The sequence below is a fragment of the Euleptes europaea genome, chromosome 6 (genome assembly GCF_029931775.1).
Source record: "Euleptes europaea isolate rEulEur1 chromosome 6, rEulEur1.hap1, whole genome shotgun sequence".
In the NCBI taxonomy this organism is placed as follows: domain Eukaryota; kingdom Metazoa; phylum Chordata; class Lepidosauria; order Squamata; family Sphaerodactylidae; genus Euleptes; species Euleptes europaea.
This window is the reverse complement of record NC_079317.1, coordinates 99,597,670-99,625,392: the sequence shown is the minus strand read 5'-3', so window position 1 is coordinate 99,625,392 and position 27,723 is coordinate 99,597,670. Positions and strand designations below refer to the sequence as shown.

Sequence of the window (27,723 nt, the reverse complement as noted above, 5' to 3'; positions counted from 1 at the left end):
TTATTATTTAAACTATGTTTTCTGTTTTAAACTTCCTATAATGTCTCCTTGAGTAGAAGGATGGGGTATAAATTTTTATTAATAAATAGGATTGCAAACTTAGGTTTCAAAGCAAAATGACAAGTACTCACAGGAAAAGTATGAATGTTGGTACTGGTAAGGCATGTATTTCTTCTTCTTTCTGCCAAGCTGCAGATATAGAACAGAACACAAAACTTAACCTGGGAGCCAAATAAACACCACTAAAAACCACAAACTTCCATCCACAGTTTAGTGAGAAAATATTGATGTAACCTGGACAATGATAGGCAAAAACTAACGTTAAGGAACTTACAGCTGCAAGAAGGCCATAGGGTGTCCAAATCAAAATTTCAACACCTTTATTGGCATATATAAAACAGTTCTAGTAAAATTTGCCAGACAAAGGGTCACAGTGTCTGGGGTATCTGCGTCGTTATCGTATCGCATCTTCAGTTAAAACAGTTAAAAGACACATGGTTTCTAGGATCCATTCAATGTGGCGTTCTAAACGAAGCCACGAGGAATCTGGCTACCGACCAGGTTACATGGGAATTACAGTCATTTAATAAAAAACGAACAAGCCCTATGTCCGTTTGAGCTCGGCTGTCATGTATTTTTCTCTTGCCGAGGTGTGTCATTCATAGTGCAGGAGGATGTGAGCTACCGATTCTGGTTGTTTTTGGGAGCAGGAACAATGTCTTTTCTCATAAGGGGTATTTGTGTATCTACCGCACGTTACTGCCGATGGTAGGAGATTTAAATGCGCCAGCATAAACTGGCATCTATGTATCGGTAAGGCGAGTGAGGAAAAGTAATTTGGCAGTCTGTTTCTTTCAGGGAGAATCCCAAAGTGCAGTGGTGAGCATATTCTTTGAGCCATGGGCTGTAGCATCTGTCCCACGATGTCTAGAATTCTTTGTTCAAGCGTTCTATAGGCTTGCTGCTCATTTAGGGAAAGAAGGGACTCAAAAAGTACCCCAATGACTTTAATTTTGGTGAGGATCCCTTCTTTCCAAAACGAGTGAAAGCTGTCGGTGAGGATCCACCATATCAGACCTAATTCTGGGGCCCGGAAATGTATTTGCAACCAGAACTTAAATATACATAACCAAGCTCTAGTTTCTAATAAGTTTAAGCCCAGCTCTAAGCAAAGAGCAGGATGCATCACACAGTTGGGAATGCCAAGTATACGTCTTGCATAAATTGCCTGGCTTTTTTCAATACTTTGGGCATTCTCTACCCCCCATATGGGTATCCAGTATAGGAGCTGCGGGAGCAGTTTGGCCTTCAGGATGCGGATGGCCGCTGGAACATACTGTCCTCCACGGGAATAGAAAATGTTTGACACCGCCCCCATCTTGCATTTGATCGTGTTGGTAGTTTGCTTCCTCTGCACGGTCCAGTTTAAATTATATTGGAAGTTTATTCCCAAGTATCTAAAAACCTTGACCTGTTCTATTTTGTTCCCACTTAAACTCCAGGACGTGGGATGCCATGACTTCACAAAGACTAGGACCTTAGTTTTCTCGTGATATAAGAGTAGATGGTTTTCCTTGCAAAAAGTGGCAAACATGTGTAGGAGACGATTAAGGCCAACTTTGGAGAATGATAACAATACTGCATTGTCGGCATACAGCAGGAGAGGAACAGGCTGAGTGCTCAGTTTGGGGGGGTGCCCTTCTACCTGCCCCCAAAAAGCATGAAGGTCAGCCAAGTAGAGATTAAATAGGTGGGGGGCTAGCACACAGCCTTGTTTAACTCCTTTGTTTGAATTTATCTCTGGAGTAAGTTGTCCCTCTCTATTGCATCTTATTCTGCGACTGGTCGATGTATAGAGCTGTCGAATGAGATAGAGCAGTCAGGGGTCGATCTTCATATTTGTCAGTTTGGCCCAGAGGCGCTCCCTCGGAATTGAGTCAAATGCCGACCAAATCCAAAAAGGCCGTGTAAAGTTTCCCTCCCTTAGTTCTGCTGTACCTTTCGGCAAGATGGTATAAGATGGCGCAGTGGTCAAGTGTAGATTTGCCCTTCCGGAAGCCTGCCTGTTCCTGTCCTATCAAAGGGGATCCCCATTCCCCAAGCCAGGAGTTTGGTGAGTAGATGGTTCGCATATAGCTTGCCCATTATTGAAAGTAGGCTGATGGGGCGATAATTCGGTGGCATGGATGGGTCTCCTTTTTTGAAAATTGGAACCACTATGGCAGAAGTCCATGACTCAGGCATTGGACCGCTTTGATCAGTCCAAGTAAAAAGAGAGGCTAGAGGAGGGGCCCACTGTTCAGGGAATTTAAGCAGGGTTTCTGAAGCAGTCCAACAGGTCCCGGGGCCTTGCCCGACTTCAGCTTGTTTATCAGCAGCTTAACTTCCTCTGCATCCACTGGGGGCCATGGAAGTAGTCTCTGAAATGCTTGGTTCGTAGAATTCTCGATTGGAACGTTACAGTCGTGAAAAATGTTTTGGAAATGGCCCAACCATGCATTTACTGTGATTTGAGGATGTAATGTAATCGAAAGCTCATGCATTCCTCCAGTAGCAATTCTCCAGAATTTCTTACTGTTCCTGCGTTGCATCGCTTCAAGCAACTAGTCCCACATTTCTTGGTTGTGTTCACGTTTTTGGTCCAAATCATCTGCTGGAAATGTTTTCTGGATAAGTACTTCCTGAACAGGCCAGGGGCGCCAGCTCCCTTACAATGACTGCATAGCCTCCGAAGCTGTAGTTTTTGCGTTTTACATTCCTGGTCAAACCAGGTAAAGGATGAGGGGAGATGTTGGCGTGTTTTAGCATCAGTATGTGTTTGATATGTTTGCGAGGTATTTGTTAATATCTCTGCATATAACCACAGTGCTTCGTCCGGAGATTGTGCCCTTTGAAGATTCTGGAAATGGTGTTATAAGCGCCAACCAATCAGAAGATCAGTGATCGCTCTTTCTATAGCTTGAGACCATTTGGTGGGTGCAGAGCGGTTGGTTATTTGGCAGGTGGGTGGCAGATTTTCCAGATGACTAGTGTTCAGTTTAACCGCTAGGGGGCAGTGATGACTTTCGGTTCGTGTTATCACTTGAAAAGGGTTATATAAAGCCAAAACCCTTTCCCAAATGTTATATGGGGGGCCGCTTATTAACACAGCAAATTACTCCAGGTTGGAGAAAATCCAATCCAAATTCCTGAGGGCTGTACTACAAGTCCCTCCCAGTGTATCTAATGCTGCAATTCGAATGGAGACAGGGGAAATAACGATTGAAGCAAGGATGTGGATTGTCTCGATCTCCTATTGGCTCAAAATAGCTTCACGTCCCAAAGGACTTGGTAACTTAATTTTATATGACACTTTTGTTTCCCCCTGGTTGAAAAATCTGATGAAAAAACTAGGCTACTATGGTCTCTCACAATATCTGCTCCTATCAATGGACTATCCACAGGCCAGAGCCCTGATCAGGCAAAGAGTTCTGGACGTGGAAAGGCAGCATGACCTAAGCAGAATCAAAAACATGTGCTACAATTGCAGCACTCTTACCAACGTGGTCCCGATGTCTTACCTTTCCCACTTAGATAGCCCAGAATACAGGAGGGCTTTCACCCTGATGCGTTGTAACGCACTCCCTTCAGCCGTCTTGGAAGGGAGATACAAAAAGATACCATATGCAGGACAATTATGCCTCTGCTCTGATGGGAGTATTGAGACCCTCGAGCACGTTGTGTTTGAATGCAAAATCTACAACAAGATACGAGAAGCCATTCTTTCTGTATTATCGGACCTCCCAGGGCGATCCAGAACCTTTAGTCTTTTTAACATGCTCTCAGACAAAGATATGGAGATAACTTTTAAAGTGGCCAAATTTGGGTGGCAAGCAATGAGGACCAGGCGTGCATGGGTTGAACTTAATGGTTGAGCGATTTTATATTTATATTTATACTAATTTTAAACATGTAATATTTTTAATTAAGCGCTTAACGGCTTTTATGAGTGAGAGATTGTAAGATGGTATAGGGGTTCACACTTGATGCACTTTTATATGTGTTATGTTATGTATGTATATCTGGTATGTTTTTATGCTGGTCTTGGACCGTATTAAACTCTCTTTGTACTTTGTACTTTGTACTTGAAAAGAAGAGGCAAGCTCTCTCAGGGCAGGGGATAGTGTCCAAATCAAAAGCCATTAGGTTTGCTATCCTTTGCCAAATTACATGTTCTTCCTATGGGATTCAGTACAGGAAAGAACACCAAGTTATCCATCAATAAAAGAGGTACACTGAGGGTTCTCAAACTGTGGGTTGGGACCCAGATTGAAACTCTCTTGGAGGCAGGTTGCAAAGCCAGGAGGGAGGAGATGGGACAGCGTGAATTGGGAGAGGGGTTTGCGGGAGGCCTGATGGCAAATTTTGTTTTGCTGCTGCATAATGTACAGAAGGTGTACAACTCTATTGATTCTCCTGGAGCTCTCAGCAGCTTTTGAGACCACTGATCATGGTATCCTGGACTGCATCTTGGGGTTGGACTGGGAGACACCATTTTGTGGTGGTTTTGGTCCTACCTTGAAGGGAGGTTTCAGAAGGTGGTGCTGGGTGACTGCTGCTCAGCTCCTTGGCCAATGGCCTATGGAGTCCCACAAGGTTTCATTGTGCCCCAATGAAGCCACTTGTTGTACATGAAGCCACTGGGAAAGGTCATCCAGGTAATTGGGCTGGGTTGCTGCCGATAGATGGATGACACTCAGCTCTATCTTGTGCTTCCAGAGAATATCAGGGAAGCTTTGGAAACTCAAACAAATGCCTGGAGGCAGTTTTGGGTATGGATGAGGATGTCCATCTCTTTTGGCACTGGGAGGGAGTCCAGGCTGCATTGTCCTCCAGGGTGCCACTTTTTCCCGGACAGTGCCCTGGCAACGCCTCAGAATCACAAGGGGGAGGGGGCAACTTGCACCCCTGGACACACCAGTCCTCTTCTCTGTAACCTGGAAAGTGTCCCTCTTCCCTGGCTCTACCCTGCCCTGTCTTTTAAGGGTCTCCCTGGGGGTGGGACAAGCCTGGGCTCATCCACCCCTTCCTTTCTGGGGGCTGGGCATTAGCTGGTGAGACAGCTGTGGCCTTCCTTGAGTAAAAGTGATCTTGCCACTGTGGTACATCTTGCTCTAGTAACATCTAGATTTCTTTCTTTCTTTCTTTCTTTCTTTCTTTCTTTCTTTCTTTCTTTCTTTCTTTCTTTCATTCATTCAATCGATTCATTGGAAATATTCCACCTTTTTGTTTGGTTTCTAGGCTGCCCCTTCCTTGCCAAGCCAGGCTCAGAGTGGCTCACAACTTTTTAAAACAATCTAAAATCAGTGGATAGTTATATAAACAATACCAATAAAACCAGGCGCCCTACTGCCACAGCAGCTATAATAACATAATAACACGGCAGATATAACAATTTATTCCATTTGTGGGGAGATAGCAGAGATGGGGGAGGAGGGACATGAGGAGAAGGGGAGGCCAGCCAGATGGAAGACTGTCGCTGCCCTCAACCATATACCTGGCGAACAGCTCAGTTTTACAGGCCCTGCTGAATTGTTTTATGGGCATAGTGTTCCACCAGGCTGGGGCCAGAGCCAAGAAGGCCCTGGCAGAGGACAGCCAGATACTTTTCAGGCAAGGGATCACCAGAAGATTTTTTTTCCAGATGGGTGAAGTGCTCTTTGGGGGGTATATTGGGAGAGGCGTTCCCACAGATATGACGATCCCAGACCATTTAGGGCTTTCACAGTTAACACCAAAACCTTAAACCTGATCCAGTGCTCAATCTGGAGCCAGTGCAGCTGGCGGAGCACAGGTTTAATGTGTGCCTTCCAAGGGGTCCCCGTAAGGACCCAAACCACTGCATTCTGGATCAATGGAAGTTTCTGGGTCAGTCTTAAGGGTAGTCTAACCTGGAGGTGACCATTGCGTGGATCATTGTGGATAGGTTGGGTTGAGAGAGGTAGGGTATCAGCAGCCTCAAATGGTGGTGCTGGTAAAATGCTGCCCTGGCTGTATTGGTAATCTGTGCCTCCATTGTGATTCACCCCCAGGCTCTTGAAGGATGCAGCTGCTGTTAATTGTACCCCGTCAAGAGCCGGGAGCTGGCAGCTAACACCCCCACCCCCCCGGCCCAGCCACAGGACCTCCATCTTCAATGGATTTAGTTTCAGCCAACTGTGCTTTAGCCATCCCACAACAGCCTCCAGACACCTGGCCAGGTGTTCCAGGGTGGCATTCAGGTGGCCCCCGATATATCTGGGTGTCATCAGAGTACTGGTGACATCCCAGCCTGAAACTCCAGACAAGCTGGGTGAGGAGGCACATGTAGATATTAAACAGCATTGGGGAGAGAATCACCCGCTTGAGGACTCCACATGCCAATGTTCATTTACTGGGCATTTGGCTTATTCCAGGTTTATTGGGGGGGGGGAATCAGGCCCAATAAGCCTGAACCCGAAATTTACTGAATTTTTTTTTTTGCACACCCCTAGTATGGAGTTATTTTGCAAGTAGGCCCAGAAGAGTAGAATAGGTTTATATGGGGTCCCACATCAAAAAGTTTGAGAACCACTTTTTCAGTTACAGTTCTTCCCACTACCACCTCTGCTATTTCAGAGGTGAGTAGCAGCATGCAATATCAAATGTCTTGTCTAGGAGACAAGAGATGAAAGCTACTCATGGTCATCTGCAGTCCCAGTCCCTGCCTTCTTACCTCCACAGAAAGTGGCTTCCCCAAGGTGAACAGGAAAGGGTGCATGTTGAGGTCAGGGTCTTTACGGAAGCAGTTAGGTTTGGCATGATGCTGGTTATGCATAAAGTTCCATTGACTCGGTGGCCCACCCTGCATATATAATGAAAATAAAAACACTTTGTTTATTCATGAGATCTTTATAGCATGTATCTTTCCCCCAGTATATAGAGTACATAGAGACTATTTGGATAAACTTGCTCAACTTTTACTATGGTTCTGGTACGATGGACAAAAAGAACTCAGTGCTGCCTTCTCTACTCCATCTCCACTCTGCTGCCTCCCTTTCCTTCTAACAATTGTGAACAAGTTTAGCAAATGACTTATTGTCTTAACATGACAAGGCCCCCACGAGAGAGAGAGAGAGAGAGAGAGAGAGAGAGAGAGAGAGAGAGAGAGAGAGAGAGAGAGAGAGAGAGAGAGAGAGAGATGCTTTTCATATCTAACAAGGATTAGAGCAAGCAGTTCTAGCCAGTTCTAAGATTAGCGACTTCATGATGACCCAGCCTCTCTCTTTGGTAGGGTTGCCATCCTCCAGGTACTTAGCAAACAGAGAACAGCTACAAACTGCAAACAATATTTCTTTATGCTACAAAGAGCATATAAAGATACAACCAGTATCTAATACAGTAGTGGACAATGTCCAAAGTTACATGTATGGCCACTATAAGAAGAAAAATCCTAGAACATAAGCTAGGAACGTTTCTTTCTTTTCCAAGAGGTAAGGTGATGGAACAATCCTACAGAAGTCCGGTTTCCTTTCTGTTTCGGCTTAAAGTGACAGCCTTCCTCAGGGGCCAACGCTAGCTGTAAATTACAATGCTTCCGCGATGGCCCATCCTCCAGGTACTAGCTGGAGATCTCCTGCTATTCCAACTGATCTCCAGCTAATAGAGATCAGATCATCTGAAGAAAATGGCTGCTTTAGCAATTGGATTATATGGCATTGAAGTCCCTCCAATCCCCAAACCCCACCCTCCTCAGGCTGCACCCCAAAAACCTCCCGCCAGTGGCGAAGAGGGACCTGGCAACCCTATTCTCTGGAGTTATCGCTTGCTGACCACAGGCAAACCATTATTCTCGATTTCTGCCTCTCCCACCTGCAATACAGGGATAACAATAGTGATCAACATGATACAGTGTATCAACATGATACAGCTGTTGTTGTATCCAAGGTGATCCTTGGAGCTCTTTGAATGCTTGATATGTACTACATTAATTATACAATTTTATGATGCGCCAGGCCCAAGAATCCTTCTTGCCCTACTGGACTAGACACTGCATCCAAGAGCTACTTATTTGACCAGAATTTTGGATCCTTACCTTAAGTATTCCGAGCACAATGAACTGAAACAGTCTATTCCACTTGGGCTTCTGAAAGACTGAAACATGTCCAAGGTCATGCTGGAAATATCCATATTGGACCTAGAATGCAATAAGCAATACCGGAACAATTAATTTCAAGACATTGTTTGGAAGGAATTGTTCAATTAAATGTTAGCAAATAAATATGTACACAAGCACATTCATGAACATGATATTCCCCAGAGACTAGTAATTTAGAAAGGACTGTGTCTCTCTACGGTATCCTCATCTCATGGGACAGCAGGAAAATTATTGGCTCATACATAACTATTGAAGTTGCATTTGCATTTATTTATGTAAAGGTAAAGGACCCCTGTGCAAGCACCGGGTCATTCCTGACCCATGGGGTGACGTCACATCCCGACGTTTATTAGGCAGAATTTGTTTACGGGGTGGTTTGCCAGTCCCTTCCCCAGTCATCTTCCCTTTACCCCCAGCAAGCTGGGGACTCATTTTACAGACCTCGGAAGGATGAGTCAACCTTGAGCCGGCCACCTGAAACCAACTTCCGTTGGGATCGAACTCAGGTCGTGAGTAGTACTTGAACTGCAGTACTGCAGTTTACCACTCTGTGCCCCGGGGCTCTTATTTATTTATGTACATTCCACCTTTCTCCCTAACTTAAAATGGCATAGAACATTGCTCTCCCCTCCTCCATTTTTTCTCACAGCAACCAACCTGTGAGGTAGGTTAGGGTGAGAGAATGTGATGGTCCCAAGGTCACTCAGCAAGCTTCCATGACAGAAGTGGGGATTTGAACCTGGGTCTCCCAGGATCCCAATGCAACACGCTATTCACTATACCATGGCAACAGACCAACTGAATGATACCTGTAAATGTTACAAGTTAAAATAGTTCTATGGAAGCTGCTGTTCCATGACTTCATTCAACAGTACTGTTGTAACACTTTCAGTGCAATCCTAGTCAGTGTTATGCCCTTCTAAATCCATTGACTTTAGTGGATTCAGAAGGATGTAACTGTTTAGAATTGCACGGTTAAAGAGCCACATCTCTTTGGACGGGATCAACTGTCCTTACCATGAAATCCTTTCCCCCAATTCCAGCTATGTAGTAATTTCATGACTGGGCTTTTAAACCTTACAGCTGTGCAACAGGATGAGCTCATAGAAAAACAGCTCCCATGGCACTGTGCTAGTGAAACATTTGACCCACAATTAACTGAGAATCAGAATGAAGAAGACTTTTGCTTTGTTCAAGTGTCAGCATCTTGAACTCAGGTAGGGACAGATGCTTTCCTTGCTTATGATCACTCAAAATAGAGACCGAAGGTTCTAAGAAGGAATTTCTCTGTTATTTGCCTCCTTTGAACCCCTTTGCTAGAACCCAAAAATTTCCCGGTCAGCAGTTACAAGTAAGGCTAAATTTTGCCTTTTCTAAAGTTGATGCTCTCATGGTTTGTCTGAACTTCCACAAAAGCCTAATACTAACTAAGGCCAATTATTCACGCACGGGTTTGCTGCTGACTTGCAGCGGAGCGATATAGGCCAAACTTTAAAATGGTTATTCATGGCTTCGGATTACTGCTGTAAAGTCCGACATTTTAGTTTATTCATTGCAATTTTCGCCCGCAGTAGCCGCAGCAGCCCACAACAATTGAGCCCTCCCCTCCCGCCATCATCGTCTTTTGTTGTGTTCGCTGCTCCATGCCCCAAGCCCGCCCATCAGACATCCGCACATTGCTCCTTTGATGGGGAAGGGGGAACAAAGGGTTACTCCTGTGAAAATGGCAGCATTGTGAAAATGCAAATAGGTGGCCGTCTAATAAATTGATCTCTTGGTGTGGACATTCCAGCAGACGGGAACCACATTTTAATTTTTTTTCTTTAAAGCTGCCGATATAGTGATTTTCTGGAGCTGGAAGGACGCATGGAGGGGATGAAGCGAGGGGGGAAGGGGGTTTCCAAGGGGGAAAGGGACAGAGGCAAACTGGGAAAGGGAAGAACGGCCGGAGAAGAAAAATGTTTTAAAAGGGAGAAAAGAGAAAGTGAGTAGGTAACAGGAATTTGTAAACATTTCAAAAAAAGAAGAGAGTGAGAAGGTGAAGAAGAAGAAGAGCTGTCTGAAAGGGGGAGGAGAAGGAGCTCGCTGGCATTTTGCTGGGCGCCCTCTGTGCCCTCAGATATCTCCCCCCTGGGCCACAAGCCGGGCCAGCCGCCGCTGGAAGGAAGCTGTGAGCCAGGCCTGTGCTTTCCGTGACCCTTGTAGCGCCTTTCCTTCTCCGAAGAAGCCCACGGGCAGCTGGCTGACTTCCCTGCCGAGCCGCCCCCCGGCCGCCATTCCTCATCTCGCTCCCTGCTCCGGCTGAGCGCAATCCACCAAGCAAGCCGAATGGGTTGCCCCAGTCTACATGCCATAATAATAATATAAAACACACACACACACCGAAACTAAAACTGGAAAGCTGTAGGTTTCCAAACTCTTTCAGCCAAGATGCTTGGAGGGTTTTTATTGGAGGGTGGGAAAGGGGGACGGGATTATTGGCGTTATGCAACCTTCTTCTCCAATTGGTGTTTGCAGAGGGGAAGGATTGCCGGAGAGGGAGGAGAGTGGGAGGAGAGACGGGAAGGGGGGACAGGCTGGGTGGGGATAACTGATCCGAATCCTGGAAGTTTTTCATGGGAAAAGGGCGCGTTGAAGGTGGGGCAGAATCCAGGTTCATGACAAGACAGTTTTCTGATAATGCGGGGATAAGGCGAATTTTGTGCTCAAACCCCAAGCAGTCATGAATAATTAAAAATTAGCCACGGGGCAACGCAGCCTGGAAAGCGCAGCATATTGCCATGAATAGTTGGCCTAAGATATAGGGTTGCTCCCCAGCAGCTGGCAACCAGTGGGAGTCTGGAGGGGCGGGGATGTGCTGTTGCCATGACAGAATTACTTCACTTCAGAGGAAACCTGGAAATAATGTCATGTATCTCTAGGAATTACCAGAAACGCTATGGTAAAACCATAACATTTCCAGAAATTCCTATAGAGGCTTGACACCACTTCCCGGTTTTCCCCAGAAGTGACCTAATGCCATCATGATGTCAATGATTTTTTTACTTCACTTTTCTCCCACCGCCTGCTGGAGCAGTGGTGGACAACAGAAACTGGGGGCCAGAGATATCCCACTTCCAGCAGGTGACTGGCAACTTTATATAAGGAGAAGGTAGGAAAATACCTGCCTGGAATGGAACAAGTAATAAGTAACGTGTACAAGGTGCTTCCTACATCCATGGTGATTCAGAGTAGGAGTGCAGCTCTCGTATAACTCCATATAACTAGATAAACATCTCTATAATTCATATCTGGTGGTAACAGAAAAGGAATCCTATGTCCCTGCGGGTGGGAGAATAAAGCTGGAAAGATTAACACCGCATGGGGAGTTAATTGGGGATCTAAAGACTAGGGACTTGGGCCAGCTGAATAAATTCTACATTAGCAGAATAAGGCCTGTTTATGTGAGGCCTGTTTATGACAATTACCATCAGTGCTGTAGCCTAAAATTCTGACAGAAAGGATAAAATTGCACTTGCTACATTGAATGGTTAGGGAGAATATTACAAAACATCAAACATATTAAACTCAGTTAATTTCCATTGGTGTTATTGCCCAAAACTCCAACAAACAGGCAGCTTCATTGAATGGTTTGCATGAATATTATGAACCGTGTAAGAATTAACTGGTTTTAGAAGTGCTGAAGAATAACCTAGAAACTTGCTATGTTCAGTGACACACATCCATTACCTGGCATGTGGTGAATAGTACTATACCAACAAGGAAAGGTGTCCAGGATTTTCCAAAGTACCAGATCGTGAGCCAGGATGCAACATCGAACAGTATGGTATGAAGAAATATGAACATGAAGAAATAATAATTGGGCTTCAGGAGTCCCATTCTCTTCACAGTGCTGTGCAACTCACGAAAATCATTTACTAGCATTTCCTGTGAAAAGAGCAACAGTTAAACTCTCCCATTTCTGGGAACATATGTTCCAAACTGCTTCTGAAAGCTTTCTTCTTCCAGAGGTATCACAATGGTAATAAAATCAACCAGTAAGCTTACGGGTTCTGCTGTAGTGGTTTGCACTTCAGAATTTATTGTTTTAATTCAATATCAGAAAGCCAGCAAGGGCATAATTATTGTTTTCATTATATAATAGTATTGTTGCCATATCGGAAAGTCATGTCAGACTACGGGAACAGTATCAGTGCTCCCAAAATGGTGATCATGTCCCTTAAAATAACTTTTGAAGTTCCTGAACTCCCCCACCTTCCCAAGTCAACAGGAGAGGGAGGGATGCAGAGAGATGAAGCACATTCCAGCTGGTCCACGATGCATTGACCCTTTAATGTTCAGGTCTATGGCCCATTGAAAATAATGGCCCTTTAAATTTTAAAAGGCCGATGTGCCACAGCTCAACTGGGCTTGCTGAGAATTGGCAGTAGACCTGGCCTCTGGTGTCTCGTGGCCAAGTCTACCATGCATTAAAAATAATGACTCTTTAACATTTAAAGGATTGATGCCGTTCAGCCCAACTGTGGCATGCTCCCTCCTCCCTAGCTGCTTCTGCTGCTCCTCAAACACAATTCCTAATTCTGATATTTATTGGGAGTGAAATTTCAAAGTCAGGAAATAGTGGGAGTGTTTTTCACATTATTGGATATGGTCAATCCAAAATTGGAGATATGGGGCATTTTATCAGGTCAGCGATATCTTACTGCACACTGCCATTCTGCTTCAACACAGAGACTTGGTCCAACAGGTTCCTGTTCAGATCAGAGACTTGTAATAAAATTTTCTCCACTGCTGTCTCCTTCTTAAATTCAATGAAACACAAAAGAGGAAGCTGCAGTGAGTGGATTCTTCATAGGAGTTGGGAGACTTTGCAACTTAAATTGTCTGTAAGATAGTAGCTGGTTTTATTCTGATAACCTGTAACACCGAGGTTGCAGAGCATCATGAAAGCAACACGTCCAGTGAGTTATACCCTTGAGTGATTCAGGGAACCTAAATGCTTAAAAGATTAAGGTGATGATGATGATGATGATTAGTCTTATATCCTGCTTTATATCCTGGCTGAAGCCAGGCTCAGAGCAGCTAACAATCATAAAGCATAGTACATACACATATAAATTAAAACTAAGTCAAATACAATAAAAATTATTATTAATAAAATCTGTTGGTGCTAAAACTGTCACAGGAATCCACAACAAACCTAGGGAAAAGCAGAGTCCCCAGCTGAACAGTATAAGATGCAAAATTATGAAAGAGGGGAAAGGAAGGCCAGCTATGATGGATACCATGGCTGTCCTCAACAGTATGCTTGGCAGAACATCTCAGTCTTACAGGCCCTGTGGAACTGTGCAAAGTCCCATAGGGCCCTGGTATCACTAGAAAGAGAGTTCCACCAGGTTGAGGACAGCCAGACATTTTTCAGGCTGGGGACCACCAGTAGGTTATTATTCGAGAGCGTAATGTTCTCTGGGGGGCATACCAGGAGACACGGTCCCAAAGATATGTTAGTCCAGACCATGTAAGGCTTTAAAGGTTTAAGGCTAGAAAGAATTCTGCACCCAGGCTCTCTAGTACCTACAATGTACGGTGGAACAAGTAAAGTGCATTCTAAAAATGTGGGAGCATTACTTTTCAGCTATGGGTTAAAACCTAAAGTTCATCACGTTCAAGTTCAAAACATCCATTAAAAAAAAAACCTAGGGAAAACTCACATTTTTGTTGGGCTCACAGCTGGGTTGATCAGAAGCCAACTCCCCAATTTGCAGTGCCTTCAAGTATTTCTTTACTAGGTCTTCATCCTTGTGGAAAGCTGTGAAGGCATCCTGGGAACATATAAAAGAAGGAGATTGTGAAAGGGGGAAGACATGAAATGATAGACATGGAATTCAGAGTTTGTTTTCAGTTAGGGAATTTCTGGTTGGTCCAGGAGCAGGTGAGTAGCTTAGCAGGTGTGGATGGATGCTTGCTGTATGAGCTGTTTGTAAATGGTGACAGAACATAGTGAGTGGATGCAGGTATGTGTGTAATATTGGATATGTATAATATGTGTGTAATAATTGCAAAAAATGGTTGTCAAAGGACAGAAAGTGGAATGAAAGTCATGTGTGGCATCTGAGGAGACCAAAGAAGCAGGAAGAGGAGGCACAGAAAACAAGAGGACCAGTAGGAAGGAGACACAGAAAATGCAAAGGGGGTCGATTACGAAGGACTGTGAAAACAAAGGTGGTTGAAAAGAAAAGGATAAAGTTGAGAAAGTAAACATACAAAGACAGAATTTGGCCTGGGAGAGGCGTCACTTTGCAGCCCCTGCAGTGAATGGGTGGCTGGGTGTCGGGCAGAAAACCAAGACAACACCATGTGTGGGTATAACAGGCCACACCTTTTTATTGGTTACAGCTGGAAAGGCTTGGTTTGGCCTAGGCAATGGATCCAGGGCAATGAGCAAACTGCCTGCCTCCCAATGTGTAACCCCCCCTCAGCCCGCCTGCTGAAGGAGAAGAACGTGGGATGGCAGTAACATGGGGACACTGGGCACAGGCCACGGTGTGGATCCTCCTGCCATGTAAGTGAAAGGAAAGGCCAGCAGCTTCCAAGTTGGGCTCCTTAACCCACACACCCCAAGGCCTCTTAATGGGGTCCCCGTGCAGAATGATGGGCATGCAGGCCCAATCTCCCACCCCAAAAAAGGATCCATCCCAAAAATAAATCTTCTTCAGCTAGCTCCGAGAAAACAGAACCTCCATGGGCACTGGAAGCCTTTCATCCAGAATGTTTGACTCAATGTGAGTTATAATTAAACTGCAGATTGGAAGATAAGCTGAAGAAGATTTATTTTCGAAACGTGGCTGGATCGACCTCACGTCCTTGTTCCTGTCCGGTCCATTCGTCCTTGCTTGAGCAGGTCTTGACCGGTCCATTCATTTCTGCCCAGCGACGCTTCAGCGCCTGGGCTGTGGACTCTGCTACATTTGCGTTGCTTCGGTTTGCACCACTTCGCTTTGCCTTCACGAGATAGCTTTTTTAAGGAGGAGTGGATTCCCCCCACCCCCCTCCATGCATCTCTCCTTCGGGAATTACTGGGAGGTGGGGGTTGTCACGTTTATTAGTTATAAGACTGGCATGAATATAATGCCCTGTAATTGTTATATAGTTATAAGATTGGTATGAATGTAATGCCTCATTAGAAATATTTCTGTTTTTCTGTTGGGTAATCTGTTTGTATTATTTTAGTAGTATAGTAGCAATTGTTGATTGTATTAGTATAAATAGTAAACTATTTACAAATGACAATTTGTCCTAGAAATTGACTCTTGGAAATTTATCTTTGAATTTGAGTTTGTGTGCTGTTTATTCTTTTCCAGTATTACCTGGAGGTTGGCAACCCTAGGCCTTGACCAGGTGTGCGCAAAAAGCCCTCCCCAGAGAGACAACTTTGCAAGCAAAGTTAATGTGACTTAGCAATAATTGCAGCTCCTTAAGTGTGCACTTGCTTCCCGCGATCACTTTACACCATTTTGGGCTGCATTTAAGACAAGCAGGGAGGCCAGAATGAAAAATTGACACCTTTGGTCTGCCTGCTCAGCCCCGCCTTCAAGGACATATCTTACCCACTTGGATAACCTTGACTACAGGAGGGCCTTTACTCTGATGCACTGTAATGCTCTTCCTTCAGCTATATAGTAAGGGAGATATAAAAAGTTATCTTACGGTGAACGTCTGTGCCTCTGCTCTGATGGGAATATAGAGACCCTCGATCATGTCTTGTTTGACTGTAAAATCTGTAGCAAGATACATGAAACCATCTCCTTTGTAATAGATGGCTTCCCAGGGAGATCCAGAGCAATCCGCCTTTCTAACATGCTCTCAGATAAGGACATGGAGCTAACTTTTAAAGTGGCCAAATTTGGATGACGAGCTCTGAAGACTAGGTGAGCCTGGGTTGAACTTAATGGATGAGTGACTTTTATTTATATTGACTGCAATTATGTATCATATTTTATGTATCATATTTTAAAATAATGTTCTTAATGGCTCCCCCATGAGTGACTATTTTTATCAAATATTTATTGGTGTATATAGTCGTTATCCTGTTACTAGGTATATATATATTATCTACTGGTCTTGGACCGTATTAAAGTTATTGATTGATTGACTGATTGAAGTTGGGGACCTGTTCTTCTACAGTTGCCTCTTGGATACACATAGGAAGAATATCAGTTTGTGTAGCTTCAGATCGCAGCCTATTAAATATTGATGAATATTTCACATTATGCTAGATGAGCCTATAAAATCAATTATTTTGTACATAAACACAATTCTGCGGCATGTGAAACATGACCTGAGTTTGCATAACCAATCAAGATAGAGAAACTCCCATTTCAACCTGCATCCAGAACTGTGTGAGAACTTCACTTGTATGGAATTTGGTACTGGATTCAGAATTCAGCATCTTAGAAATATCAGTGGCCATTGTCCACATAGTTGTCATCTTCCACCTACACTAATCTCTACTACAGTACATCTTCACTGAAAACATAAAAGCTTATTCCTGATTGAGTCAATCAGCAAAAAGTGATCTTAAAATGTCTTATCTCATTCCATCTCATCCCTGAGGTGCAGCCTGTCAGTAACTTGTCATGTTTTGTTGTTTGGTGGCACATCAAATAATGTAATGATCACAGAATGTCTGCCTGCACTCAAGAGTGGGAAAGCCCTTCTTTATCCTATGCCAGATTATTTTTGACTTCAGTGATAGCAGATGAGAAAACTTCTAGGAAAACTTCTAGAGACACTGTCCTTCAGTGTTACTCCTCTGAAGATACCGGCCACAGCTGCTGGCGAAACGTCAGGAAAGAAAATTCCAAGACCACGGTTACACAGCCCGGATAACCTACAAGAACCAATGAACTCTGACCGTGAAAGCCTTCGACAATACTTCTAGGAAATGTTCAGAAATTACATTCAAGCTTGTTTCTATATGTGGACACTGCCTTAGATATATATTCTTAGAAGCCGAATAAGCCCAGAGGTAGCAAAAAAACAACTTGGTGCCTGAGACAAAAATCCAAATGGCATTCCCACAATGGTAAAAATATAATACACTAAATAATTGACCATTTCAGAGCCAGAAGGTGTGACGGTTAGAGTGGCAGACTAGGATCTGGGAGCACAGGTTCATATTCCCATTCTGTCATGGGAGCTTTCTGAGAGACCTTAGACCAGTTACTGTCTCTCAGCCTAATCTTCCTCACAGGGATGCTGTGAGAAGAAAATGAAAGTGGACAGAAAGTATGCTGCCATGAGTTCTTTGGAGGAAGGGCAGAATAAAAATATGTACCCAGTAAATATATAAATTGTTACCCTTTGAGAATACCCCAGAGTTGACTCCTGAGGAAAGCTGCATCATGCCCTATGTTAGGACCAGCCCTGAATACCTCGCAGATGCTTCACACAGTAATTTATATGATCTGTAACACTGATAGACATGTAAGAACATAGCTGAACTACCCACTTGTGTTATATCTCCTGTTCCTGGTGTGTGGGTGCTAGGTGGTGGTACCTGTTTCCAGCCTAGGGAGAAATGTAGCCTGCAAAAGGATTTGGTGGTGGAGCCATTACAGTTCTAGAAGGAAAAGTGATTGGTTCTTGTCCAGGAGGTTTCATTCCTTTTATTTAGGTGGACTATACTCTCACATATCATAACTCAGCCATGATTTACTGCATACACATGACAGTAACACCTTTTAGTTCTAGATATCCATTTTTATCCCATTCTGCAAGGAACTCAACGCAAGTTGACATACTTGGTTCTCTCCTTCCATCTTGTCTTCATTACACTCCAGTGAGCTATATTATGTTGTGTGAGTGTGACTAGCCCAAGTTCACCCAGTGTGTTTCATGGCTGAAGGAGGATTTGAACTTGGGTGTCCCAAGTCCAAGTCTCATATTCTAACCACTACAGAACATTGCTCGCCATATTCATATCTGGTAGTCCATGTAACATAGCTCCAGTAAAAATATCATTCAAAAGTAACAGACAAGGGACATGCTAATGGAATTTCATTGTCATGAGTGATGATTGATGGAAAGGCAGAATATTATCTCCCAGAACAAGGACAAGAAGGCAACTGAGGTGTAATACAGGAATGTACAAAAATAATTCCAAGGAAAATTTAGATTAAATTTATACTAGATTGAAGGTAATAGGAAAGTTAGCCCAACTTTCTCTTACAAATTTGCTTTGAAACAAAATGTTACTTTGTTTAGATTCATCATTTTATTTGATTTATTTGACTTTTAGGCCGTTCTTTCCTGGCCAAGCCAGGCTCAAAACTGCTCACAACCCTTTAAAACAATCTAAAAACAGTAATTAATTACATTAAAATACAACAGTAAAACCGGCACCCGTACTGCCACAGCAGCAAATATATCTGTAATATAACATAACACAGCAGCACTAACAATTTATACTCTTTGTGGCAAATAGCAAAGACAGAGAAGGAGGGAAAGGGGGAAGGAGAAGAAGTGGGGCCAGCCAGATAGAAGACCCTTGCTGCCCTCAACCATATGCCTGGCGGAACAGCTCAGTTTTACAGGCAGTGCGAAATTGTTTTAGATCCTGTAAGACCCTGACCTCACTGGGCATAGCGTTCCACCAGGCTGGGGCCAGAGCTGAAAAGGCCCTGGCCGAGGCCATGACACCCCAAATAATTTTTACTTTCCTAATTGTTTATCCCAATTCTAGAGGATCTTCATAGTGCAAATGCTCAGAGCTCATTGTAATCATAAAAGAGAAATTACATTATACAGATTCAGATGTGAACCTGACACCTTCCGTTTCCGTGAATGACACTGAAGAAGTTAAAATAATTAACACTGAGAATACACCCTGAGAAACTGCAATTCATTGGGAAATGGATATAAATTTGTAAGAGAGATCCTGCCTGTAAGACTCATACAGCCAAAGGGAAAGACATTCCAAATATATTTGGGAAGGATGTAGCCTATTCTTGTTGCTTCCCAGACTTGTGCTGCTGATATCTGAGGGCCAATTCATACGCTACAAAATTCATATACCTCTGTTGTCAGTTCCCAGATACATGGGGACCAAATTCAGACCAGGAAAGTATTGTATGGGTAGGGGGATTAAGTAGGGTTGCCAAGTGCCAGGTGGTGGCGGGCAAACCCCGCCAATCCACCTGGCTGCCCGCTGACCGGGTGAGGGTCGGTGGGCAACTGGTGACACGTCACTTCCGGTTCACATCCGGAAATGCTGCACTGCAAAGGGCCGGTTTCCACTCAAACTCCCAGTTTGAGCGGTAAAGGCCTGTTGCGATGGTGTACTTCCGGGTGTAAAATTCATCACAAGGGGCCGTTTTACACTCACACTGGGAGTTTGAGTGGAAACTGGCCCTTTGCAATGCAGCAACCACTTCTGGGTGCACACGACCCCCTCTCCCCCCCACTCTAAAAACCTCCCGCCGAAGAAGAAGAGGAACCTGGTAAGCCTAGGATTAAGCTTTCTACCCTATACCTTCCTATGCCGCTAAGGACTGGCTTGGTCTGAGAACTTGATCAACATGGTCAGAGAATGAGTAGAACAGCATCTTGTGCGTCGCAACTGGCAGTCCGAGCCTTGCTGAGAGAATGAGCGGGACTTAAAGGTGGATAAGGAAAGGAGTTTGTTCCACTGGAAAAAATGACGTGTAGCCATCAGTATGTATAAGTTTCCCCAACAGGGCAAATTGTGCCTCCACAGAGCTGTTTCAATTTGGGAAAATGGCACAAGGGGAAAGGCTTAAACCCCCTCTCCTCATGTGCCATGGTCGTGATCTGAATCTGTCCCCTGTTCACCTGGGAATGGAGTTCTGAGCATGGACCTCCTAGGGCATGTCTAATCAATGGCAGCTGTGTAGGGGATGAGAAGACTTTGTAATGTGAATTGGCCCTGAGTCCTAGTCAACTTCTTACTTCAGTACTAGTCATGCTTTCTCTGTCCATCCTTCCTCAGAGTATGTATGGAATAAAATGAAGACCCACGTTTGCTGCTCTGAATTCTTTTGGAGAAAAGGTGTTATAAAAATGTGATAGTAGGATCAGCCCTGGCTAGGTGTGACTCAAGACTACAGGTGCAATTATCTTTTATTCTCTCTGGAACTGGCCCTCAGGCATAAGCAGATGAAATTTATTGCCTTGTCTTCCTACTGAGCGGCAATACACTCTGCTCCCTGGCCCTTTATCTTTCCTATTTCTGTATCTAATAGCAAAAGTGTGCCCCATCTGCAGATATCCATGGATCGGGGTCACACTTACTCAAAACAGATAGTTCTGAAAACTTGGGGGAAGTCCCAGGTTTGCAGAACAATCTGAAAATTAAAAAAAACGGGGGGTTTAAATCTCCACCCAAAACACTTTTGTGCATGCACATACAGCTAACCTACCTCCTCTGGTAGTGGCTCCAACAGTGGGGTTGATGGCAGCCAGAGAGTAGAGGCTAGATGCCGCTGGACTTGCTGGCAATGGAGGCAATGGGGGGGAAAGGGGTCGGGATAGGGTTGCCAGGCCCCTCTTCACCACCAGTGGGAGGTTTTTGGGGCAGAGCCTTAGGAGGGCAGGGTTTGGGGAGGGGAGGGACCTCAATGCCATAGAGTCCAATAGCCAAAGCAGCCATATTCTCCAGGTGAACTGGTCTCTATCGGCTGGAGATCAGTTGTAATAGCAGGAGATCTCCAGCTAGTACCTGGAGTTTGACAACCCTAGGTTGGGAGATGTGGCGGGCCTGGCGGCAGTGTCTGGGAGCCATGTCAGGATCACTGGGGGAGCTGGAGCTATGCTGGGCTCACTGGTGGTGTAGGCCATGGGGGGGCAGGAGACATGGTGGGCCCAGCAATAGAGGCTGGACACTGTGTCAGGATCACTGAGGGGGGGGGGAAGCTGGAGTTGTGTGGGGCTCACTGTGTGTGGCGAGAAGGAGATGCGGTGGGCTTGGTGGCGGAGATCCGGAGCCATGCCAGGCTCTCTGGGGGAGGAAGTGATGGGAGGAGCCAAAGCTTGTCGGGCCCACTGGCAGCATAGGCAATGAGAGTGGGTGGAAACTGAGGAAGGGTCCCTAGGAGCACCAACGATGGTGGGGTGGGATCTGCGGCAAAGTGGGAGAAGGGATACAAGTATTGTGGGTTCCCTGTAGAAATCTATTTCTCAAAACCACAAGAATCACATCCCACATCAAATTGTTTGAGCATAGGCTTAATATATTTCAGTGTATGCCTAAATATTTTAAATATGCTTTGCATTCACATAAATGTAAATGTAGGCATCAGACAACATGCTCAGCAGGAAGGTGTGGTAGTGTTGCAGTCTCTTGTCAGTGTTTCCTAAATTTGGGTTTGCCTCTGCGTAATGTATAAAATGGCAACAGAAAATGTATGGGGGAAATAGTAGTTCATACTCATGCTATGGCAACATACCATATCCAAGGTAAAATATTCTCAGTTTGAAATCAATTTAATAGTCTCCCCACTCAATTTGATGCTGTATTTATTTTTTAATTGAAAAGACATATCATTTCACAAAAGTATATGTCCTCTGCCAACAGTGTTAATTTCTCAGTTCAAATAAATTCTGAGATAAAAAATCCTTTCTCAGCTTTTTCTTGAATGCTTGAAATTGTTTTAAATTTGATTGCAAAATATTTTGTGCATGCACATTCATTTGCTGCTTTCCATGTAACTATTCCCATCCTGCATCCACCAAGCATTGATGCTAGTGATTTACTCTAGAGGAGTTTTGTTCCCACTGGGCTGTGCATGTAGCTGTGGTGTGAGCTGCCTGGCTTATCTCTTTATTCTATCCTTACCGATTTTCCTAGCTGACTCAGTGTTCATTCATGGGAATGTTTGGGTCTAGATAACAAATACTTCAAGCATGCATGTTCTTGCACTGTTGTGCCATGGTTGTCCCATATCCATCTGCTAATTAAGAAAAGAAATCTTACAACAGGTGTGTGTTCCCTGGTCCTGCTCGCTGGGGGAAAGCAACATAGTTGTTTGGGGTGTGTGTGTGTGTCTAATATTCCAGCATTGCTCATTTTGGCTGCCTGGCTACCAGTATCAAGCATGTTTTGTATTTTATTGCATTGCAAATACTTTATGCGTTCTTGCATTGTGAGTTAGGAACTGTAGTTTGATCCAGTAAATTCTGAGTATGCAGCAACTCAATGAATGCTGTTGACTAATGAAGGCCATTGACTGTGCTATACAAATGCTGCACTCATGTTATAATGCAGTAATTTGTAAATAAAACATGGCTTGCCCATGATAACCGAGGCCTGTGTAATCCAAGCAAGCCAATAACCGTGAGTATGCATCAACAGCAGATTCCTAGTCAGTTGCCATGCTGAACACCGCAACACCACATCAAAATAGTATTTATTTTTATGAAACAAATCTTCAGTCTGATCAAATTATCAATGTGATAAACAAATCATCAATGTGATTCAGTGCTAAATTCAACTTGAGAAAATGAATGCTATGAACAAAATAAGTTCTACTTTTTTGAACACTAGTTACGTATAACATGTTTAGAACACACCTAAAAGGCAGACAGTGCAATCCTAAACAGAGTTACAACCTTCCAAATGCACTGAAGTCATATGGGCTTAAAAGAGCACAACTCTGCTTAGGACTCCACTTTTGTAATAATGCAGTCTTGCATATGGAACTGAAATTCCACTGAAGGTTATTGGATTTAACAACCTGGCCATTTAGAGGATTGCTATCCATTATTTTAATTGTCCTTTTCACTTAGTGAACCTAAGGCCACAGTCTATTTCACCATTCATTTATTCATGCCTAAGTGTAGACCAAATTCCTATAACTGAAGGGAGGGATTGTCTATTCTAGTACTTCTTCCAAAGCTCTAACATTCTTTCTCTAGTCATAAAAAACTGACAAGTAGACATAGGTGAATGTTCGAAGCTGGTTTACATGGTCAGATTATTGGTACTTTAGCATTTGCATGATAAGCCCCATAGCACAGAGTGGTAAGCTGCAGTACTGCTGTCCTAGCTCTGCTTACAACCTGAGTTCAATCCCAACGGAAGTTGGTTTCAGGTAGCCGGCTCAAGGTTGACTCAGCCTTCTATCCTTCCGAGGTCGGTAAAATGAGTACCTGGCTAGTTGGGTTTAAAGGGAAGATGACTGGGGAAGGCACTGGCAAACCACCACGTAAACAAAAGTCTGCCTAGTAAACGTCGGGATGTGACGTCACCCCATGGGTCAGGAATGACCCGGTGCTTGCACAGGGGACCTTTACCTTTTACCTAGCATTTGCATGAGAGATTTGTCACCAGAAATTGAACCTGCCACCTCATGCCCAGGAAGTGCGTGCTCTAACAGTGAGCAATGGTGCTTCCCAGTGCTCCTGCCCCCCATAAAAAGATCTCACCGTAGCATCCTGTCCTGCATAGTGGCTGATGACACGAGTACCCCCCGGGTGCTGCCAATGGAACTGGCTGATGTCATAGACTTTCCTGTTGATGACCAGCCATTTCTCTTGCTTGGAGTTCCTCCGACCTGAGTGGAGCCCTATCTCTTCCCAGGTGAAAAGCCGTGAGATATCTGGACTAGGTTCTGGCTTTAGCAAGCTACTGCCTGACTGTGGAGGCATTCTGAGCACTCGGAACTGGGTTTCCTGCTGTCACTCTGCCCAATGTCACTCCGTCCTTTCTATTCCATTTCATGTGCTTTATATAGACCTGTTGCAACCATAACCACCCTTAACAGTCCGTTGCTCCAGGCGTTCACTTTCAACACTGCCTGCTGTCTTCTGCTCCTCCCTGCTTCATTTTCACACCAGCACTTTCAGAATCACCCGTCAGTCATGTCTGCTCATGCTTCTTAACCAGACCTTAGAATTGAGCAAACAGGTTTTCCAATTCATTAAAGTTTTCCAGTGAGCTCGGAAATAAATGAGGTGATAAATCCATCTATTGTTTGAGGCTATGCATTGTGCAAGAAACACAGCACCGCTCCAACGGAGGGATAGTTTTCAGTGATATCATCATCATCATTTGTTACTTCTAGTGTGTAAACACTTGTACCCAGGATTAAAATTGTGTAATGTTAAGTTTACAGAAGGTTAATTTGGTGGCCTAGAGATTGCAGCAGTGTTGAAATACCGAGAGTCAGGAGGGTCATGGCCTTCTGCTTCCTGCGATGGGCTCCCTTAGCTGCAGTTTTAGAAGATTCTGGGGACATGTTTCTTTATTCAAGGCCCCCCATGACTATCCTGCCTGGATCTCTGCCACTATGATAGGATCCTGCAGAGATTTTTACATTAATGGAAGGGGGTGATTTCCTTCTGATCCCCCTTCCATTACAGACTTCGGACTCCCCATGTATGCTATCCTAGAAGTTCCCTGTCACCCCTGAGCAGAGGGGGAGGGGGGCATTTGGTGCTATAGTGGAATGGAAGAGGCAAGAAAAATCTGGAACAAAGGCAAACGCAGTCTTGGGCTGTATCAACAGAAGTATAGCGTCCAGATCACGCGAAGTTATGGTATCGCTTTACTCTGCTCTGGTTAGACCTCAACTAGAGTACTGTGTTCAGTTTTGGGCACCAAAATTTAAGAAAGATGTAGACAAGCTGGAACGTGTCCAGAGAAGGGCAACAAAGATGGTGAGGGGTCTGGAGACTAAGTCCTATGAGGAAAGGTTGAAGGAGCTGGGTATGTTTAGCCTGAAGAGGAGAAGACTGAGAGGGGATATGATAACCATGTTCAAGTACTTGAAAGACTGTCATATAGAGGAGGGTGCTGAGTTGTTTTCTGTTGCTCAGGAGGGTCGGACCAGAACCAACGGGTTGAGATTGAATCAAAAGAGTTTCCGTCTGGACATTAGGAAGAATTTTCTAACAGTTAGAGAGGTTCCTCAGTGGAACAGGCTTCCTCGGGAGGTGGTAAGCTCTCCTTCCCTGGAGGTTTTTAAGAAGAGGTTAGATGGCCATCTGTCAGCAATGCTGATTCTGTGACCTTAGGCAGATGATGAGAGGGAGGGCATCTTGGCCATCTTCTGGTCACTAGGGGTGTGGAGGAGGGAGGTAGTTGTGGATTTCCTGCATTATGCAGGGGTTTGGACTTGATGGCCCTGGTGGTCCCTTCCAACTCTATGATTTTATGATTCTATGCTCCATTGATAGAAATCACTTCTGTCAATTGAAATGACTTGTGGGTTCCAAGCCACTGGGCATTTTCACATGGAGTTAGTCTTGCTGCTTGGTGTCTTTACTGCATCATTTTTTCCTAGACCTTACAGACAACATCATTTGCAAGGGAGTGCAGTGCCAACTTCACTCCACCTTTTCCCATTTTTTTTTCTCAGAACACCTTTGTGCCATTGTTTTTGAATGGATCACTCCTGAAACCTTTTGGGGAGAGTGCATACATTTTTATTTATTTGTTTATTTATCAAACATCTATATCTCATCTTTCCTCTTGGTTCAAGGTGACTTACAATAATAGTTAAAACACCCCCAGCTAAAAACAAAGATAAAATAGCAAGCCCTGAATTCCTCCCCCTCCCTTCTTAAAAGTTGTCTGCCATTCAAACCCCTTCAGTGCCCTAGGAAACAGCCCTTGCAACGCCTCCTGAAGATCTCCAAGGTGGGGCCCCTTCATCTCTTCAGAAAGCCCATTCCACAGAGCCAGAGCCCTGATGGAAAAGGCCCAGGCCCTGGTTGATGCCAATGGGCCACCCAAAGCAGTGGGAGAGCCAACAGATGACTGATGACTGTAGTTGTTACACAAGGTCATATGGAAGGAGACAGTCCCTCAAATATGTGGGTCCCAGGTTGTACAGGGCTTTGTAACGCTAGGGTGGTAGGCATCCTGTCTAGTCTACCACAAGCTTGCTGCCCACCCTGCCGGTACTAAATGCAGCCAGCAGAACAAGTCACTCAGACGGTTAAGAGGAAGGAATATGTGTGTGGATGCCTCATGGGTTTTAGGTTCCTTGTGACATGTATTCATTTGTTGCATACTTTGCATAACTTTCTTGAGTGTTTTGGAGTCCACTTTCTTGAGACATCTGGTCCGCATTCATTTTGAGCTCTCTGCTCCCTAACTATCTTTTGAACCACATACTGAGCATCTGTGTTTCTCATCTACTTTATAAAATGTGTTCTAAATACCTAACATTCAACATTTGATTCCATGAAAATATGCTTGTGAGATAGGGTTGCCAACCTCCAGGTGGTGGCTGGAGATCTCCCGTTATTGCAACTGATCTCCAGGCAACAGAGATCAGTTCACCTGGAGAAAATGGCCACTTTGGAAGGTGGACCATTGAAGTCCCTGTCCCCCAAACCCTGCCCTCCTCAGGCCCCATCCCCAACATCTCCAGGTGTATCCCAACCCAGAGCTTGTTGCAACCCTATTGTGAGACTCCATCACTTCTTTATTATTATATATTATTGTGCCCTCTATATGCTTCCTTGGGATGCCAAACACATTCCTGTGCCCTTTTGCCTGTCTTGTCTTCTTTGCTAGTGTCCTCCAGTCTTCCATTCCTCTTCCTGCCTGTTCTATATTTGCACTACTTCCATGATCTGAGAATCAGAAGTTGTTACATATAAAAATAACTCCTTGATCTCCTACAGGGCTTTAACTAAATCTCATGAAAGGCTCTTACCAAGGAATTAATGCAGGTTCTTAAATCCCGTGCTTTTAGCTTTTTAGTTTTCCATGTTATTGCCCTAATCAAGGCTTTAAAATTTAACAATTGTCTTGTGATCAAATTAATTTACAACAATTAATTAGACTATTGTCGAAGGCTTTCACGGTCAGAGTTCATTGGTTCTTGTAGGTTATCCGGGCTGTGTAACCGTGGTCTTGGAATTTTCTTTCCTGACGTTTCGCCAGCAACTGTGGCAGGCATCTTCAGAGTAGTAACACTGAAGGACAGTGTCTCTCAGTGTCAAGGGTGTAGGAAGAGTAATATATAGTCAGAAAGGGTTGGGTTTGAGCTGAGTATTGTCCTGCAAAAGTATTGTCCTGTAAGTATCAAGATAATGTGCTAATGAGGGTATGGTATGTTAATATGGAACCATTGTATCCTGAAGTGATCTGTTAATGTGTGTAATCCAAAGCTAATCTGTATGGCTATTGTTGAATGTTGTCTTTGTCTGGAGGTTTTTCAGGGCAGGAAGCCAAGCCTTATTCATTCTTAAACTCTCCTCTTTTCTGTTAAAGTTGTGCTGATGTTTATGAATTTCAATGGCTTCTCTGTGCAATCTGACAAAATAGTTGGTAGAATTGTCCAGTCTTTCAGTGTCTTGGAATAAGACCCTGTGTCCTGTTTGTGTCAGTCCATGTTCAGCCACTGCTGATTTCTCAGGTTGGCCAAGTCTGCAGTATCTTTCATGTTCTTTTATCCTTGTTTGTATGCTGCGTTTTGTGGTCCCGATGTAAACTTGTCCACAGCTGCAAGGTATACGATATACTCCTGCAGAGGTGAGGGGGTCTCTTTTGTCTTTTGCTGATCGTAGCATTTGTTGTATTTTCTTGGTGGGTT

General features: G+C 44.2%; 1 protein-coding gene across 1 annotated transcript in view; it reads right to left on the bottom strand.

Annotated features, from left to right (window-relative positions):
* LOC130479318 (acyl-CoA (8-3)-desaturase-like) overlaps nucleotides 1–23,853 on the bottom strand; it is a 32,949-nt gene extending 9,096 nt beyond the window's left edge. Inside the window, exons 1-6 of the mRNA XM_056851704.1 lie at nucleotides 23,600–23,853; nucleotides 13,867–13,977; nucleotides 11,885–12,082; nucleotides 8,093–8,194; nucleotides 6,734–6,862; nucleotides 132–189 (exon numbers count right to left, since the gene is read on the bottom strand). Coding sequence (XP_056707682.1) covers nucleotides 132–189; nucleotides 6,734–6,862; nucleotides 8,093–8,194; nucleotides 11,885–12,082; nucleotides 13,867–13,977; nucleotides 23,600–23,821 — 820 coding nt within the window. The 5' untranslated portion in view covers nucleotides 23,822–23,853. The remainder of the gene's footprint in view (nucleotides 1–131; nucleotides 190–6,733; nucleotides 6,863–8,092; nucleotides 8,195–11,884; nucleotides 12,083–13,866; nucleotides 13,978–23,599) is intronic.
* Between the last annotated feature and the right edge of the window lie 3,870 nt (nucleotides 23,854–27,723).